Source organism: Neltuma alba, unplaced genomic scaffold, assembly GCF_004799145.2.
Source record: "Neltuma alba isolate B1F8T4 unplaced genomic scaffold, ASM479914v2 tig00013009_pilon, whole genome shotgun sequence".
In the NCBI taxonomy this organism is placed as follows: Eukaryota; Viridiplantae; Streptophyta; class Magnoliopsida; order Fabales; family Fabaceae; genus Neltuma; species Neltuma alba.
Genome location: NW_021637358.1, coordinates 52,861 through 67,966, shown reverse-complemented (window position 1 = coordinate 67,966; position 15,106 = coordinate 52,861). Strand labels below are relative to the sequence as shown.

Below are 15,106 nucleotides of genomic sequence, written 5' to 3'. Positions count from 1 at the left end.
TGAAAAGGCTGATCCACGAATGGGTGGCTCCAAGACATCGTACTTCTACTTTCCCTTTCTATCAAGCAAAGATGTCATTTTGTTTTTGGAAAAATTAAAAAAAAATCAACCCCTTACAAATTTCATTGGTAAGAAGGATGTGAAAAATTTTTATACACAGAAAACATTGATATCATTGATGCTGATACTATGATATAAGTTCTCAAAATCAGTTAAGGAGGGATTTTTATCCAAATTTTCCTTTTGTTTTTGTTAAGAGTTATTGGAAAGAGGATAACTAAAAATATTACTTCCGATCTTAAATATAAAATCTGAGGATAACTAAAAATGTTACTTTCAATCGTAAATATAAAACCTAATTTATAATACAATTTACATTACAAAATAAATTTTATATTTAGAATCAGACATAGTAGTAATTATAAGAGAGGGGGGGCACAGTGAGACGGTCGGATGGGACAAATGAAAATGAATAGCGTCTCCAAGAAAATCCTAATGCAGCTTTGGCAGGTCATAGTTCATACGTCTCTGTTTTCTCAATTTTCTTAATCTTATAAAAAAATATTTAATATGATCATATAGAAAGAACGAGAGGGGGTACCAAACCAGAAGACATGCAACCTCAAACAAACCACTGGAAGACTGGCTAGTCTTGCTCGCTCGCTTCCTTATTGGTTAAACATAAAATTTTTGGTAACAGTGTCACAATATTATACTGCCCAAATCAGTCGGATGCAAAACTACAGTGGACAAACCAGAAAGTTCCCAAAAAGCAAAGTAACGAAAGAAATGGAATGTCAGGTCAAAAAAAAAGAAAAAAAGAAATGGAATGGTAAAACAAAGAATGAAATGAAATATTGATCACTGCACTGCAAATTTATTCAGTATCAAATTGAAAATGTTAAAATGAAATTTGTTCTCTGATGTTTATCAAATAAATATAAATTTGTAAAGACTAAAATTCCTTACAAATTTACTGTCGCCCCACTAGCATGAGAGCACAAAACATTTATTGCATACTGTCAAAATATGCCCAAGGCTAATGAGCTTATAAGACCTTTGAGGTTAGGGTTAAATTAAATAAATCTCCTATGCTTGTGCACTTCAAAGAGTGTCACTTATGTACTCTTTTATCTCTTTCTGAATGCATTGTATGTGTTCACCAGATCCAGAGTAGGAATTAGCTTGAGCTTTTAAAAGGAACAAAAAGATTATGAAATCAAAGTGTTTTTTGCTCCATATGTGGAGTTGTGGAGAGAATGGTTGCTTATAGAGCGAGACATTTTGGTCAACAATTTACCTAAACATTTAGTTGTTGATTGAGCATAAAGGTGCCATGCAATCCATGTGATCAACCTTAGTGAGATAAAACTTCTTGTCATTGCATGTTGCCGCGCTACCTATAGTCCAATCTAAAGCTAAGCTAAGAAGGATGAACTTTCCTATCGTAATTCATTCTCTATTTTTTCCATTAAACCAGTAAAATGAAGAATTCTATGTACACATCACAGCATCTTTCTGCCCTCAAAAACCTTCCTTCCTATATGATACAACAGCTACTTATAAATTATAGTACAATCAAATAGAAAAAATGCTCAAGTTGCATAATCAAAATTACCTCTGGCCATTGGCTCCGCACTGTACAGAAGGCATGCTGCGTCTCAACCCAGGTGAAGGAGATTGCCAGCACTAAAAATCTCGGGGAGAATTTCCTTCCCGGTAAGTTAAACGTATATCCTCTTGAACTGTGAGAATTGACAAATCAGCAACATTCTACCAACAAGAGACTTCTTCAAAAGACCGTTGGCTCATATTTTCTTCACTTCCTGCCTTTTATGAGAAGCAACTTTTGGCAGTTGTCATCATCTCAACTTCCAAAACAGGATAAACTATGTTTCAGAAGTTGCTTAATTTTATGTCATGGGCAGTGGAAACATCGCTTCAGCAGAGATTCAGAATCTTCAGGAAAGAGCCTCAGTTGAAAAAGTATGGTGACTCAAGAACATTGCGCAAGTCAAAATCACCCCTCTCTGGCAGTGAAGGAAAATCCAATTCTGGGTATGATGTCTGGAAGCCTTCTAACAACTGTAAAAAATATTTGAAGTCCGATTATAACAAGGTTTAAGAAGAAATATGAGGTTAATTTTCCCCACTCTGGTTCATCTAAACGGAAAAAGCTGCTATGAATCAAGCAAGGGGCGTGATTCCAATGTTTTAAGATCAATTTGGAGCCCAAACGCAAGAGTCACAAAACCACATTTCTCTTAGACCACGGTAAGTGTGCCTCATTCAAGAAAAGCGGAGGCAGTATGTACATACTGTTGTCATTATAAGGAAATTTCTTATAAAAGGAACATAGAAATCCATAAACAAGTTGATCTAGGTCCATAATTCAAATCCTGATATTTTTCATCCCAGAAATACAGAATAAGTCAATGCTTTCTACAAGTTCAGAACTATGGATTTCATGTTGAGGATTTTGGTGAAGATAACCTTTTCTTTTCTTTGGATCTTACTAAAACTTGAGATTTTTTACAGAAAGAATTCGTTAACCATCCCCAAAACGCAAGATAGTACAAGGCTTCCAAGACTTGCATTTTTTTTTTATTCACAAAAAGAAAAAAAACTTGCATTTTTTATACTTATAGATCGAGAGAAAAAGTTATGTACAGCTTTTCTACATTTCAATTATATAATAAATCCAAATTTCTCATAATACAACAAGAACTTACATTTTCAAGTATTGGCATGTTATAAAGCTCCACAAATTTTTCTCGAAGAATTTTATTCATTTGCTCAACATCACATGCATGTGTCCAAAATGAATCGTGAACCCCTGCAAATACATAATTCACAAACATTTAAGCACCAAAATACATGTAAAAACAAAATACATTTCTTCTATGGACCTGCCACTAAATTATCACAAAATAACATAAAGTGCCAGAAAGCGTAAATATATTCATAGATCCATTGGATTAAAAAGGGATTTAACTGCTATGAAGAATATTAAAGATGCATTGGCAGCATTGACGCCCACTAACATGATTACTAAGGCTCATATCATTGTCCAAAAAAATTTAATGCAAGGTCACCCAGAGCAAAAGGATCTTCTATACATTCTACTACTAGTATAAGTTGGCAAATTAAATGGTTAGAAACGTCCAGTAATGGATTGAGATATAAACAGTAAAAAATGAATAACATCCCAGCTCTAGGAACCACAACAAAATACTCCTCCGGCTGTAAGACTTAATTAACTAATTTGAATAAATTAAGGATGTTAGTTAAATTAGTTAATATGATATGTTTTTTCTAAAATACCTTGAGCATCTTTCTTAATTCCTTCTCTTCCTCTCCTACTTGATTATTGTTGGGAAAATATCAATAAGGTTAATTTCAAAAAAAATTGATAAACTTGTGAATCATATCTTACATATAGGACTAATATCAACTCTCCAACTAGATCCCCTACTATGGACCAGAGGAGTACAAATTTATTTGAGGTCTGAACTTAAACCTCCATCAAGCAAAAGAGAAATTGAAAAACAATTTTCAGCAAAAAGAGAGGAATTTTGTTAACAAGCAATTTTATTGTAGATAATAATCTCCACTTAGAAAAAACACAGTGAAAACTTTATTCTTCCCTTTTTATTTTTTTTCCCCTTCCGGTTAAGGATCAAGAGGCAGTATGATCAATTAAAAAATTAAGGAGGATATATGCAATTAAAAGGATGAACCGATGTAGAAAAATGAAGTCAAACCTAAAAGAGAAAGTGTATCAGAGTGTAGAATCAAACATTCTCCTAATCGAGCTGATGAGGAAAACAAAGAGAAAAAGAAAAATCACCACATTAAAGTGATTAACTTTTCTGCACATCTGACAAGGAAATTCCCCAGTAATAACCATGAGTTGAACCCCACAAAAACGCCAAAAAGGCTACTCTTCTTGTGAAACAGGAAGAGAAAGACAAATCTTGAAGATGAGGCACTTAGAAAGTGAGCACTCAAGTATGATGCTCCAACCACATAAACCGATTAGCCCCAAGTATCAAACACGTCCAGTCCATGACAAGACTTTGCTTCCTTTGCTCCTATCGGAGCCTCTAAAACTAGTCAGTACAGCTGCTACAAACGGAGGGCAGACCCACAATTCATTGAAAACTACAAAGACCCCCTATAAAAAGACTTCCTCCATTCTATGTATATTGAAAATCATAAATTTAATAATCCAAAAACTTTTCCTAAACAAAATAGATGCTAAATCAATAACCATTACAAATAAGTTATATAGACATATCCTCCGGAGGAAATTGAACCAAGGGGCTTCTAAAAGCCAAAATTATAAACTTCTCTCAAAGCAAAACTAAACTGCAACATTACTCCTTAAAAAAGTACAAGTCTTTCATAAATATAATGTATCAATTTCAATTTTATGCCAATATCTTCTGAAAACAATTACGCAATGACGGTGAAAGTAAACTGAAGCATATCCAAGCAGAAAGCAGAAAAATGCTTACATTTTTTCTGAGAAACAAATATTAAATATTTGTTTAAATAGAAGTTTCACATATTATGTACATGATTTATTTGGTAATGTTATGTCTTCAAACCTGCAAAACGTAAGCCAGCATCCCCGCAGGCAAGAGCAGTCATCATCATGTGTGAACCATCAAGTGAATGTACAAAGTTTGGAGGAAAGGCAGTTCTCTGTTTCCTGATATCTATCTGCAATCAAGATAGATTTGGCAAATGAAAAAACCATCCTGAAAGTAGAAAACACAAGGAACAAGAGAAATGTGTCTACTTACTGCACTACCCTCCCGCTGCAAAGCCAAAACCTGGAGTGATGTTCTGATCTGCAGCCCATGTGAGAATAATCAGCGTGGTGTTTCAACATAAACAGCAAAACAGTACAACAAAAACTAGAAGAAAATAGATAGTCCACTGACTACTTAACTAGTTTGACACTTTGTCATTGTTAAGGAAAGTAAGTTTCTTAAAAACAATAGGGGAAAAAGCTGTGCATGAGAAGCTCACCAGATGACGTTCAGATCTACAGTATGGCTGTATAACTGGCAGACCAAGAGGAGTGGTCCAACAAACAGGCTGATTTTCAGAAGCAATCACCTATGCAAGTTATACACAACGGAATTGCAGAAAAGAGTCACACCCACAAACTCCAAATCTGAAAGACCAAAACAACATCAGCATCACTGGAAATCCAACAGGTGATAAGAGAGCATACCTTTGCACAATCACCAAGCCAACCCATAATACCCCGTGCAGCTTCAAATATTTCTCCAAGAGCAGCCAATGTCACCTTTAGAAAGTAAAGGATAATCAATTCAGAAGTCCGGATATGACTCACTTGTAATCAACTTTTTCAACTTATCACGAAGTGTTTGATTGGTTGACTCCATTTTAGCTTCAGCATGGAAGGGTTTGCCAGATTTAAGGTCTTCAAAGAGTATTCGAAAGAGTTATATGTTAGGATCACTTTTGGAAACTTAGGAAATACATGAAAAGGGAAAGATACTTTTTGCTGGTCAGAACGTTGACTTGCTGTTGGAGAAAGAAATAGACAAATAGGGAAGCTATAGTTGAGTGTGGTCAAAGGCTATGAGAAGGCTAAGTTGGGTATTGTGAGGGTCACTTTTTGAGGTCTATAAATCTTTCGTTGGGTTGAGCGGGAGAGGCAGAGAAGATTTTTGAAGTGTGGTTTAGGCCCTTGGGCTGTAGAGTGCCAACCTCTCGAAAGTTTGGCAAGCTTGTTCTGTTTTAGAGAGTTGTAACTGCGTGTGTGGCTTGTATCTTTGTTCTTGTTCTCTGTTGAGTATCAATTTATATGTGTAATCATTATCCCTCCTATTTGTGTGTCTGAATGTGTAACAGAGTAGTATGTTTTATGAATTTACTGAGTTAGCTTTTTTATTTTTACTTCTGCGTGAAGTCTGCCATAATGCAGGAGGGGATTTACAGTTTCTGGTTTGGGTCATAACATCATATTTCTTTCTTCTTTTTAAAAGGAATAATTTTCTATTCAACCAAACATTCCAAAAGGATAGTACAGGTAAGAGTTACTTATCAAGATAGCTGTTACTATATCTAATAGCAATGAACTAATCCTTCCATATTTATATGGCTGCTTACTTTGGCAGCATAGCAGGCAGCAGTAAAAAGCATTCTGTCATCAGTTATGAGTCCTTTTTCCTGTAACCTTCTTTTTATTTGCTCTCGTGCCCCAACAAAAGTAACACCATAAACTGACGTCATCACAGTCTGCTTGACGAGTTTCCTATCAACCTGAAAGCTTCCAACAATTAGAAGTAAGAAGAAAGAGATTATTGCTAACTTCTGGAGCATAATTTCATCAAATAACACAACTTTCAACATTTAAAAAGAGGACTGACCTGATCAATTAAAAGCTTTGCCAATAAAGCATTCGGATAGTTAGTTGGGTCTTTGTTGCTGTCCCTTCTCATAATATTATGAACCCTGCGCAAGTGCCAATACATACAATTAAAGAGACAATATAATACCAATTATACATAGCTATTTGCACAATAATTGACCGTATGGACAATGGATGATAGACCATAAAGCTTCTTTCATGCGCAGGAGAAATCAAGCAAAGCAGGTGACTGAAATAAGAGATGCTAACAAACAAGCGGCTATCCTAATGATGGCCTCAAACATGAACAATGCAGGTGTGAAAACAATTCATTTTGCAATCAAAATTGAGTTCAAAATAGGCAAAATTGCAATCAGGTCCCACCCAAGAGAATTAAATACAAAAAGATCTCTTGAAATCATCAAATTATTCTGAAGTCCTAAGGGACCTCATTGCAAGAGATTCCATTTATTTAATTACCAAATTGCCCTTATCTGTTTTTTAAAGTATGCAATGACAACTGAAAATGCAGTTGTTAACAACTTAAGGTGTAAGGATTAATAACAATTGCGATAGCTATTGACAACTCATGCATTATACTTTTGTAATGTGCTGTTAATACCTACTGCGATTGTTGTTAATCTTTACATTTTAAGTTGTTAACAACTGCTCTTTCAGTTGTCAATGCAAAAAAAAAAATTTTTTTTAAAAAAAGGGCAATTTGGTAATTAAAAAAATAAAATATTTTGCAATGAGGTCCCTTGAGACTTCAAAATAATTTGATGATTTCGAGGGACTTGTTTGCTTTTAAACTTTATTGCAATTTTCCTTCAAAATAATGTAGCATGGAATGGAGGTTTCGATGAAAAACAAAAATTGCAGACAAAGAATTGACATACCTAACCGCAATCTCCGAGTAAACATCAGCAGGCTTTTCTCTAGCAACCAAGTTAACTGCAGCAGCCTCTGGCTGCGAAGGAACAAGCAAAGTGAACAAAACAAGAAGTGCGGCGAAAAGTAATCAGCAACAGCAAAAATTTTAGACACAATCTTATCAATTTAACCATCCTTTTATTGGTAGCTATATCAGAATATCATTTAGTGTTACCAAATAATTTAGTTACAATAGAACTGTAATTAGTTTATTTAGTTTCATAGTGGGGTATCTACAATTGTCTCAAAAGCAGAACATCAGTATAAAGCGTGTCCCATGACAAATAGATCCAGAAAACCCAGAATGAGAATAAAGATGACGAACATCCATAATTAACCAAAAGGCTGCTACCCAGTACATGTAATGACAAAATGGGAACTACGAGGTACTTAACAGGTCATGAAAGATAAGATAGCCACCAACACCGTGGTCTATTAAGCCAGTCTTTTAACACAGAGATATGAAGATTTAAAAATCACCCAAAATAATTCAGCACAAACAGGGACCATCTTTCAGCATAGAAAAAGGTTTAATGATGCCAAGTTGCAGGGATAAAAGAATTTTGTCCTCATGCTGACATTTTCAAAAGTCAATGAAGCTAGTAAGCCACACAAAATTAAATCATCCTCAAGTCCCCACAAATCCAGGAAGTATAAGCATATTTTATAATTATGAAAATTCAGGTAGTGAAAGATAAGTGAACGTACATGGTTTCTTCCCAGAGCTGCATAGTGCTGTAAGCCGTTACAGGAACCATCCTAAAATTAATCAGAATTGTGTTACTAATAACTTCTCTTGAAAATAGTCAATGAAGAAAACATTTAGAAAATACCAGATAAAGTAAACATTTTCAACTGCAAATCAAAAGATAAGATCAAAATATTTGTAATATGAAACTACAAACATTTTCAATTGCAAATAAAATGATTAAGATGCAAATATTTGCAATATAAGACTACAAAAACAAAAACAAAATCCCTGCATCACAAATGCAAATATGAGAACCAGGAGTCAACTTCGTTACTTATAGAAGAAATGTGCAGAAGTTATGAAACCCATTTTTCCCAGCCTTAAGGGCTCCAAAAAGCCTATACCTGATGAATTGGCAGATGTGAGATCACAGAATGTGGTGATGAGCTTCTTAAAGCCTCAGATAGATTAACACATGCAGCAAGGAATTGAAAAGGATCTTCAGCCGTTAACCACCAACGATTTCCATGAATAGGGTAATCAGCAGAGTCAAATATATCATGAAGATGATTCTCCACAAATGCTAGGCGGCCATCATAAGACATCTTTTCAATGCCACCAGCATACAAATTTGCTAAATGTATTTTCAGCCAATGTAGGCCAGACTTCCCCAGGGGCCGCCCTTCAGAAAATTCAAGTAGGCCTCTACATAGATCAGAACTTAAGTGATTCAAATGAGGATGCATCGGATATGCTCTTCCACGGAAGTCAAGATTGTGGGGATAATAAAAGCCTTCCTCATCTTTCATTTTTTGAGCCACCTGTTTCAGATTGTTTTCTCATAATTATTGCTCATCTAATAGAACATGGAACAGAAATTAAATAACTATAAAAATATAGGTGAGATTATGCAATTCATGGTCCAATTTGATGCATAATGGATACAAACATTAGGAAATCAAGTCTACGTTTACATTGATCAACATCTTCACAAGATGTAGGTAAGATCAGAGGACAATGATGTAACAATTGAAATTGGAATTGTCAAATGTTTAAAGACATGCAAACTTTTTGACAACGAGAGGAGATATCTTACAGAGATTTTAAGTTCAATGTCACATCTTTGAGAATGTCTCTCTAGATTAATTTTCCTTGCCTTCCTTGCACTCCATTTCCATTCCTGAATTAGTTTCAAATCCTCTACAGAAGGCTTCTCAGGTACAGGAACCTGTAAGTCAAAAGAGAAATTCGAGGGACAGGAACTAAGCGTTTAGAACTCACCACATTTTAAGCTCTATGGAAAATGGGGATGGAGGGGACCAGAATTCATTATAACATAAACCCAACTACATTTTATCAGAGAATGAACCAGAAAAATCCTAAGTTGGTAGGGTTCTGAGCCAGCCACAATTATTCAAGGTGATTTTATCCCACAATTAGTGTGGGCTCAATAAAATCTGAATTAAATATTCATCTTCAGAAAAGAGTAACAATAACAAAATTAAGTTGTTTAAGACGTTTAAATGATTCAGGATGTTACCTTCTATAAGTTGATAATATCTAAAATTTATTTTATTTATTCATGTAATGCCGGAAGACATAAAGCCTTTTTCTAATTAGGATTTGTAGCATAATTTTCAAAAGCAATGGGTAAATAGAATAAAAATAAAGAAAGACAAAAGAAGAAACTAACACAATCATCCTTTTCAAAAATCTATATAGTTCCATTTGGTAACTAGAGAAGTTCTTTATCAAATTGTGCTTACATCATTACGATCAACCAGGCCAGCAATGTTACCACCTCCAGCCCAGATGGACTCCACAACACTAAGTAATTTTTTATTTATTCGCCATTTGGTTTGTCCAAGTGTATCCAAGGCCTGAAAATTTATCATGTCAGAGCAAAATAGGTCAGAGATACATGGGAATATGCATAAGAACAACTTTAAATGAGAAAAGAAGAGGCAATAATGCATAATGACTATATAAATGAAAGTAATAAAACTGAATGATATCTTGGGAACTTACAAAGAATTTAATGCTCTCGTAAATGTAGAAGACAAATGCAAAATATTGCTTGCTTTATTCAGAATAGGCAGCGGATTAAATAGATAAATTGGAGCAGTCAAGAGAGACTGAGATCACAGCATTCTAGGGATAAGCCAAAATTCTAGGGATACAATCAAATTCAAAATTCAAAATGTAAGTTAATACCTAATAGCTTTCAAATCTACAAATCTATCTACGATTAGTGGCAGCTAGGTTAACTAGAAAAGAGACTAGATTAGGGTTCTAGGCCCAAGGTCCATTCACTAACAACAATAAATTCTAAAACAAATAAGAAACTACTGTGCCCTTTTTTCCAATAAGGAAGAAATTAGAAAATAATAAACTTGATCATTACAGCACTCAACAAAGTCCTAATAGTCAATCCTGAATTTTACAAACAATACAATAACGGCATAATGCATCATTTTTTAACCAGAATATCCATTTTATGGAATACTGCTTCGCTTCTTCCTTGACAATGAAAAAGGAAAGCAGAAATTCACATACAATACCTCATAAACTTTCTGCATTTGTTTCCCTTCAACATTCTTCATCACATTTTGCTGCTTCCTAGATCCATGTGTCCGCATGATATAAGAAGGTAAAAACAAGTGCCCACCTTTGTCATACCTGGAAAGAGTATCAAGAGGAGAGTGAGAGAGAGACTAAGACTTTTTTTGCCCCTTAAAAAAATGTGGTCAGCTATTTGCACCCCTCACTGGCTACCAGATTATTCCTAGATTTTATGGGGATTGACCAAATGCAGGCTATTCAAGTAAAATACAACAGTATATCCCATTATATTTGCCATACCCTTTCCACTTCTTAGGAGGTATTAGCATAGGCATGTAAGGTATTAACATATGCTTAGCCTGCACAAAAACAAAGGCATGAATTAGTAAGCAAGAAATATATATTCACGGTTTATGGTGTATATTGCTAATTCTGTAAGCATTAGCACTATCAGAAGTTTAAAATACCTTAAAATCATGCTTAGAAGAAATCATAGATATTGTTACAGATAATAATGGGTTTATCATAAATTCATTTTCAGGAAAAAGCTTATTACAACCTTGCAGTTCAGCTTGAAATGGCCAAATAAAAAAAATATATTAAAAAAAACATGATTTCTAAACTCACAGATTTGTCAAGCCCAGCCAGGAGCAAGGGGTCACACTCTATAACGCCATGATTCTTCAAAATCTTTTGCCTACATGTACCAAGCAGCAATTCAGAATTACATAAGAAATAAGATAGTACTATTCCAAAAGAACTTTAATCAACCTTTGCGAACCGTCCTTGCAGTGATTCTTCTCGTCAACAATTTTAAAACATCTGTAATCACTAGCAAGTGAACCTTTTTAAATTCAGTTTTATTCTTTCATTTTCCTTTAGCAAGGGTCACACCTCATACTCTCAATACTTCTAAACTGAAGGCCAATGGCCTCTGTTCAGGTACTTGTGTTGAGAATAATACATGGTATGATGGGAGGGAAAGAGAGAAAAGCAAGAACCATCCAGGACACATCTACTCAGGCACATTCTACCACAGAACAGCCAACCTGTAACTTCCCTTATCTGACAATTTTGCTAGGAGTTCAGGTCCTAGAGTAAGGATTCTTGATTAAAAAGGAAAATTAAAAAGTGAACCCTCACCCTGGATATTTTGATATAGCTTTAATCCTATGCATGAATGCTGGTCGAATATCAGGTGGAGTATCAGCAGACTGATCAGGTGGAGCATGTAGATATGCTGTCTCAATCAATAATTGTATTAATCGACATCCCAGCTGCATTTTTCATAAGGTCACTATTAAATTACAGGGTTAAAACAAAAAATTAAAAAAAATGATGAAGTTGCAAATATACATGCACACAAACCTTAGCCTGGGTATCACGTCCCCAAGGACTAAATTCTTCTTTCTTCAAGAGCAACTGCACCTCTTTCATTCTTTTCCTTCTGATCAAACCATTTACACGTTTCCTTATTTTCTCTTTATCATTATTAAGGCCATCCTCAGAAACAGCCGCTGCCTTTTTACCATTGTGTCTTCTAGTCTTCTCCAGAAATCTATGAATCCTAACCTGCAACACATTGAGACTAATTTGTTACATAAGTAGAGCTCGTTGAGAAAGGATGTATCCTTTTCTAAAGTCATGATGAAACTACAATACACCAAAACAACCAATCATAAGTGATTCAAAGAAATGGAATAAAACCTCAACAAAACAACTCTCAGTCCCTCCCTCCCCTGTTGGTAGAAAGAGAGACACACTACGAAGATAAGGTAATACACTAGTATGGTATGGGATGCCTCTAAATCCCACATGAAGCAGAATAGGAAGCTCTACAGTTGGTTCTAAAATAGTAGCCATCATGTTATTGGCTTCCCAGGGAGGCCAATTGATGGAAACTAAGGTGAGGTAGTAGAGGCTTCCTCAGTTCCACAAAGTATGGGATGTATCAAGTCCCACATGGAGTAGTATGGGATGCTCTATGGATAAATAATACTCCCTCGAAAGCTAGCTATTGAGATGGTAAGATAAACCCACTTAAATACTCCATTGAACATATCATTTTACTCAATGTGGGACTTAGTCATCACGTACTACCTGAGTCTACATCAACCCACCAAAGTCAAAACTAGATGATTCATTGATAAAGAACATGCTTGTACTACTTTCAAGGAGAAATTGTAAGAATATATTATAGTTTTAAGTTCTGCTTTTATGAATATTATTTTATCTTTTAACATCAATTTTTTTGGTAATGTAGTGGTCAGAACGTACTGGCAGATCAAAACTAGGGTTTTCATTGCATACTTCAAGTGAATGCATTAATTGGATAAGCTAAGCAGAAACCAGTGTTACCTGTAAATGCATGTTTAGAAAAAAAATATGATAAAGAGGATGGATAAATCATGGTGCCCTGTGGCATGACTGGCACCAAAGGAAGCTAGTGCTAAAAAGTACTATACGTTTGAGAATCCTGGCAGAAAAAGTCCCATATATGGCAGGTGATCAACAAGAGTACAAAACTAATATGTACATGGTGCCAGCAAATGTTCATAGCCTAAAAGCTAACAATAGCACAGAGATATGTAAATATCCCCATGTGTAGCAAGTTGCATTCTGACTACGGCTAATTAAGCAGCTGAATTCCACTACGTCCTGCTCCTCTTCAGGGTACAGTTGCTAGAGGAGAAATTTAACTCCCATGGTATATCCCTTGTGATCAAAGAGGCACCTGAATGAAAATCGTAAGACGGAGGGAGTTCGTGCATCTAACGTAGTTGAGGCACATGTGAGACACACATAAAGGGGGAACTACGAAATTCTCAGACTGGACAAGGACAAGTATTACGTAAACAGCAAACCACGTGCTAATATATATGGAAATAACCTTTACTCAGCTGCTTAAAATATTGGAGAGAGAACAGGGATTTACCCAATACTCATAATTAGTTCAAAACATTCAAATGTAATTAAGTTAAAAGGAACTTTTATCAATTACCTCTTGTTCTATAGCCATACCAATCTGAACTGCAGCCTGAACAACCTGAACACACCCCACCTCAAGCTCCAGCATCACCAAACCCATCATCTTATGCATGACAATAACCGCCATTTTGGATGCAGGCAACAAATCAATATGTGGTGCATATGCAGCCTTTTTCTTCTTTGACCTCTGCGACTTCTGCTCAGCTTCTATAGCTTCCTTCAGCGGTTCAAACCACCCCAAAAACAAAGATTTCACCTTTGGCAAATTAGGAGCCAAGTTTTTCTCACACATTTCTCTTTCAAGCTCTCTATACTCCTCCACCATCCTTTCCCAAGCTTCCGTCTCGGCTCTAATCTGCCTTCTCCTCAGCAAATTATACTTTCTTTTCTCAATTTCCTTAAACTCCAATCTAAATTCTTGGTTAGTTTCCGAGTACAAACCTTTCAAAAAGAGGGAGGAAAACCAAGGTGGTTCGTGGATAAATAAGCCCGAGGACGACTCAGGGGCCTCAATTTGATGAACTCCGTTCACGGTAGCAAAAGAAGCGAGGGAATTCTCGAGGTCTTCCATTAAATCATCATGTATTGAGTCCGATAAAGGGCGAAATTGAACTGGATTAGAAACAGACTTGATACTGAAAGAAGAAGTAGCAGGAAGTGAAGCAAAGAGAGTGGTGGAGGGTGAGATAAAGAGAAAGCGACGGTTCTTGTGAGATTTTCTTCTGATAGGAAGAAGGCAACTTCTACTAGTGTTGGGATAAGGGTGGACATGAGGGCTGGCAAAGGAAGTAGCCAACGTCATTGTGGAGAGAGAGGGAGGAGGGAGGCAGGGAGGGTAAGAAGGTAATGGAACGAATGCGCCTTCACGCTGAAGAAGAAGATGATGAAACCTCCGTTAAACCACAACGTCGGCCCCCTGAAGATTTTTATGTTCATTGAGCATGGATTTGGAGCTATCGTTTTTAAAATAACAGTTATATATGCATATTTTTTTTAAAAAAAATAAAATAATTAATTAATGTAATGTAATTATTATTATTATTTAATTTAAACATTGAAATAAAATTGGAAACAAAATTGGCTGGCAAAAAAAAAAAAGGGAAAACTTGTTTAAGAGGATTGAAGTTTTTAAGCAGCATGCATGTATTGTATTGTATGTAATTGTATGAATGTATGAAGGGGAAGAAATTAACAGCATCTAAATTTCAACTGCATATTTAGAAAGGAAGAAATCGTAGCATAATGAAATTGGTAAGAGATATAATGTTTAGATTATTATTAGGTCTTTTAGTTTTAATTATGGCTTTTATGCTTCTTTATAGTAAATATTAATTCATACAGAACTTTTATCTTGATTGTTTAGATATAATTAGTGGGAGTTGATTTAAATTTTAATCATTTTACTTTTGTGCTTAGTGGTTGGATTTGGTAACGGATATATTTGGGTAATAGACCCTAATTGGAGGTAGGGCTGTGTATGGAACGGGACAGAATCAGAACAGGCTCATCCCAATTCTGTTCTAATGAATAGGGATGGG

The 15,106-nt window shown here is 35.4% G+C and overlaps 1 protein-coding gene across 1 annotated transcript; it reads right to left on the bottom strand.

The window, feature by feature from the left end:
* Positions 1 to 1,428: 1,428 nt before the first annotated feature.
* On the bottom strand, positions 1,429 to 14,378 carry LOC114733498 (DNA-directed RNA polymerase 3, chloroplastic-like). Its single transcript, XM_028920969.1, has 19 exons — positions 13,582 to 14,378; positions 11,949 to 12,152; positions 11,724 to 11,857; positions 11,208 to 11,277; positions 10,881 to 10,939; positions 10,580 to 10,697; positions 9,785 to 9,898; positions 9,115 to 9,246; positions 8,423 to 8,839; positions 8,036 to 8,086; positions 7,294 to 7,364; positions 6,414 to 6,498; positions 6,154 to 6,306; positions 5,249 to 5,323; positions 5,041 to 5,130; positions 4,812 to 4,859; positions 4,614 to 4,728; positions 2,733 to 2,836; positions 1,429 to 2,085 (listed from the first exon to the last, which is right to left on the bottom strand). The coding sequence occupies exons 1-19, from the start codon at positions 14,368 to 14,370 to the stop codon at positions 1,975 to 1,977; spliced, it is 2,940 nt and encodes a 979-aa protein (XP_028776802.1). The 5' UTR covers positions 14,371 to 14,378; the 3' UTR covers positions 1,429 to 1,974.
* Positions 14,379 to 15,106: the final 728 nt, after the last annotated feature.

What these genes read in the sequence shown, in the direction of transcription:
- LOC114733498 (XM_028920969.1), bottom strand. Translation starts at nt 14,370, where the DNA reads ATGACGTTGGCTACTTCCTTTGCCAGCCCTCATGTCCACCCTTATCCC. An exon ending in GCTATATCAAAATATCCAGG is followed by an intron (nt 11,278 to 11,723) that starts GTGAGGGTTCAC and finishes TGGTACATGTAG; the next exon opens with GCAAAAGATTTTGAAGAATC. An exon ending in CACATCTGCCAATTCATCAG is followed by an intron (nt 8,087 to 8,422) that starts GTATAGGCTTTT and finishes GATTAATTTTAG; the next exon opens with GATGGTTCCTGTAACGGCTT.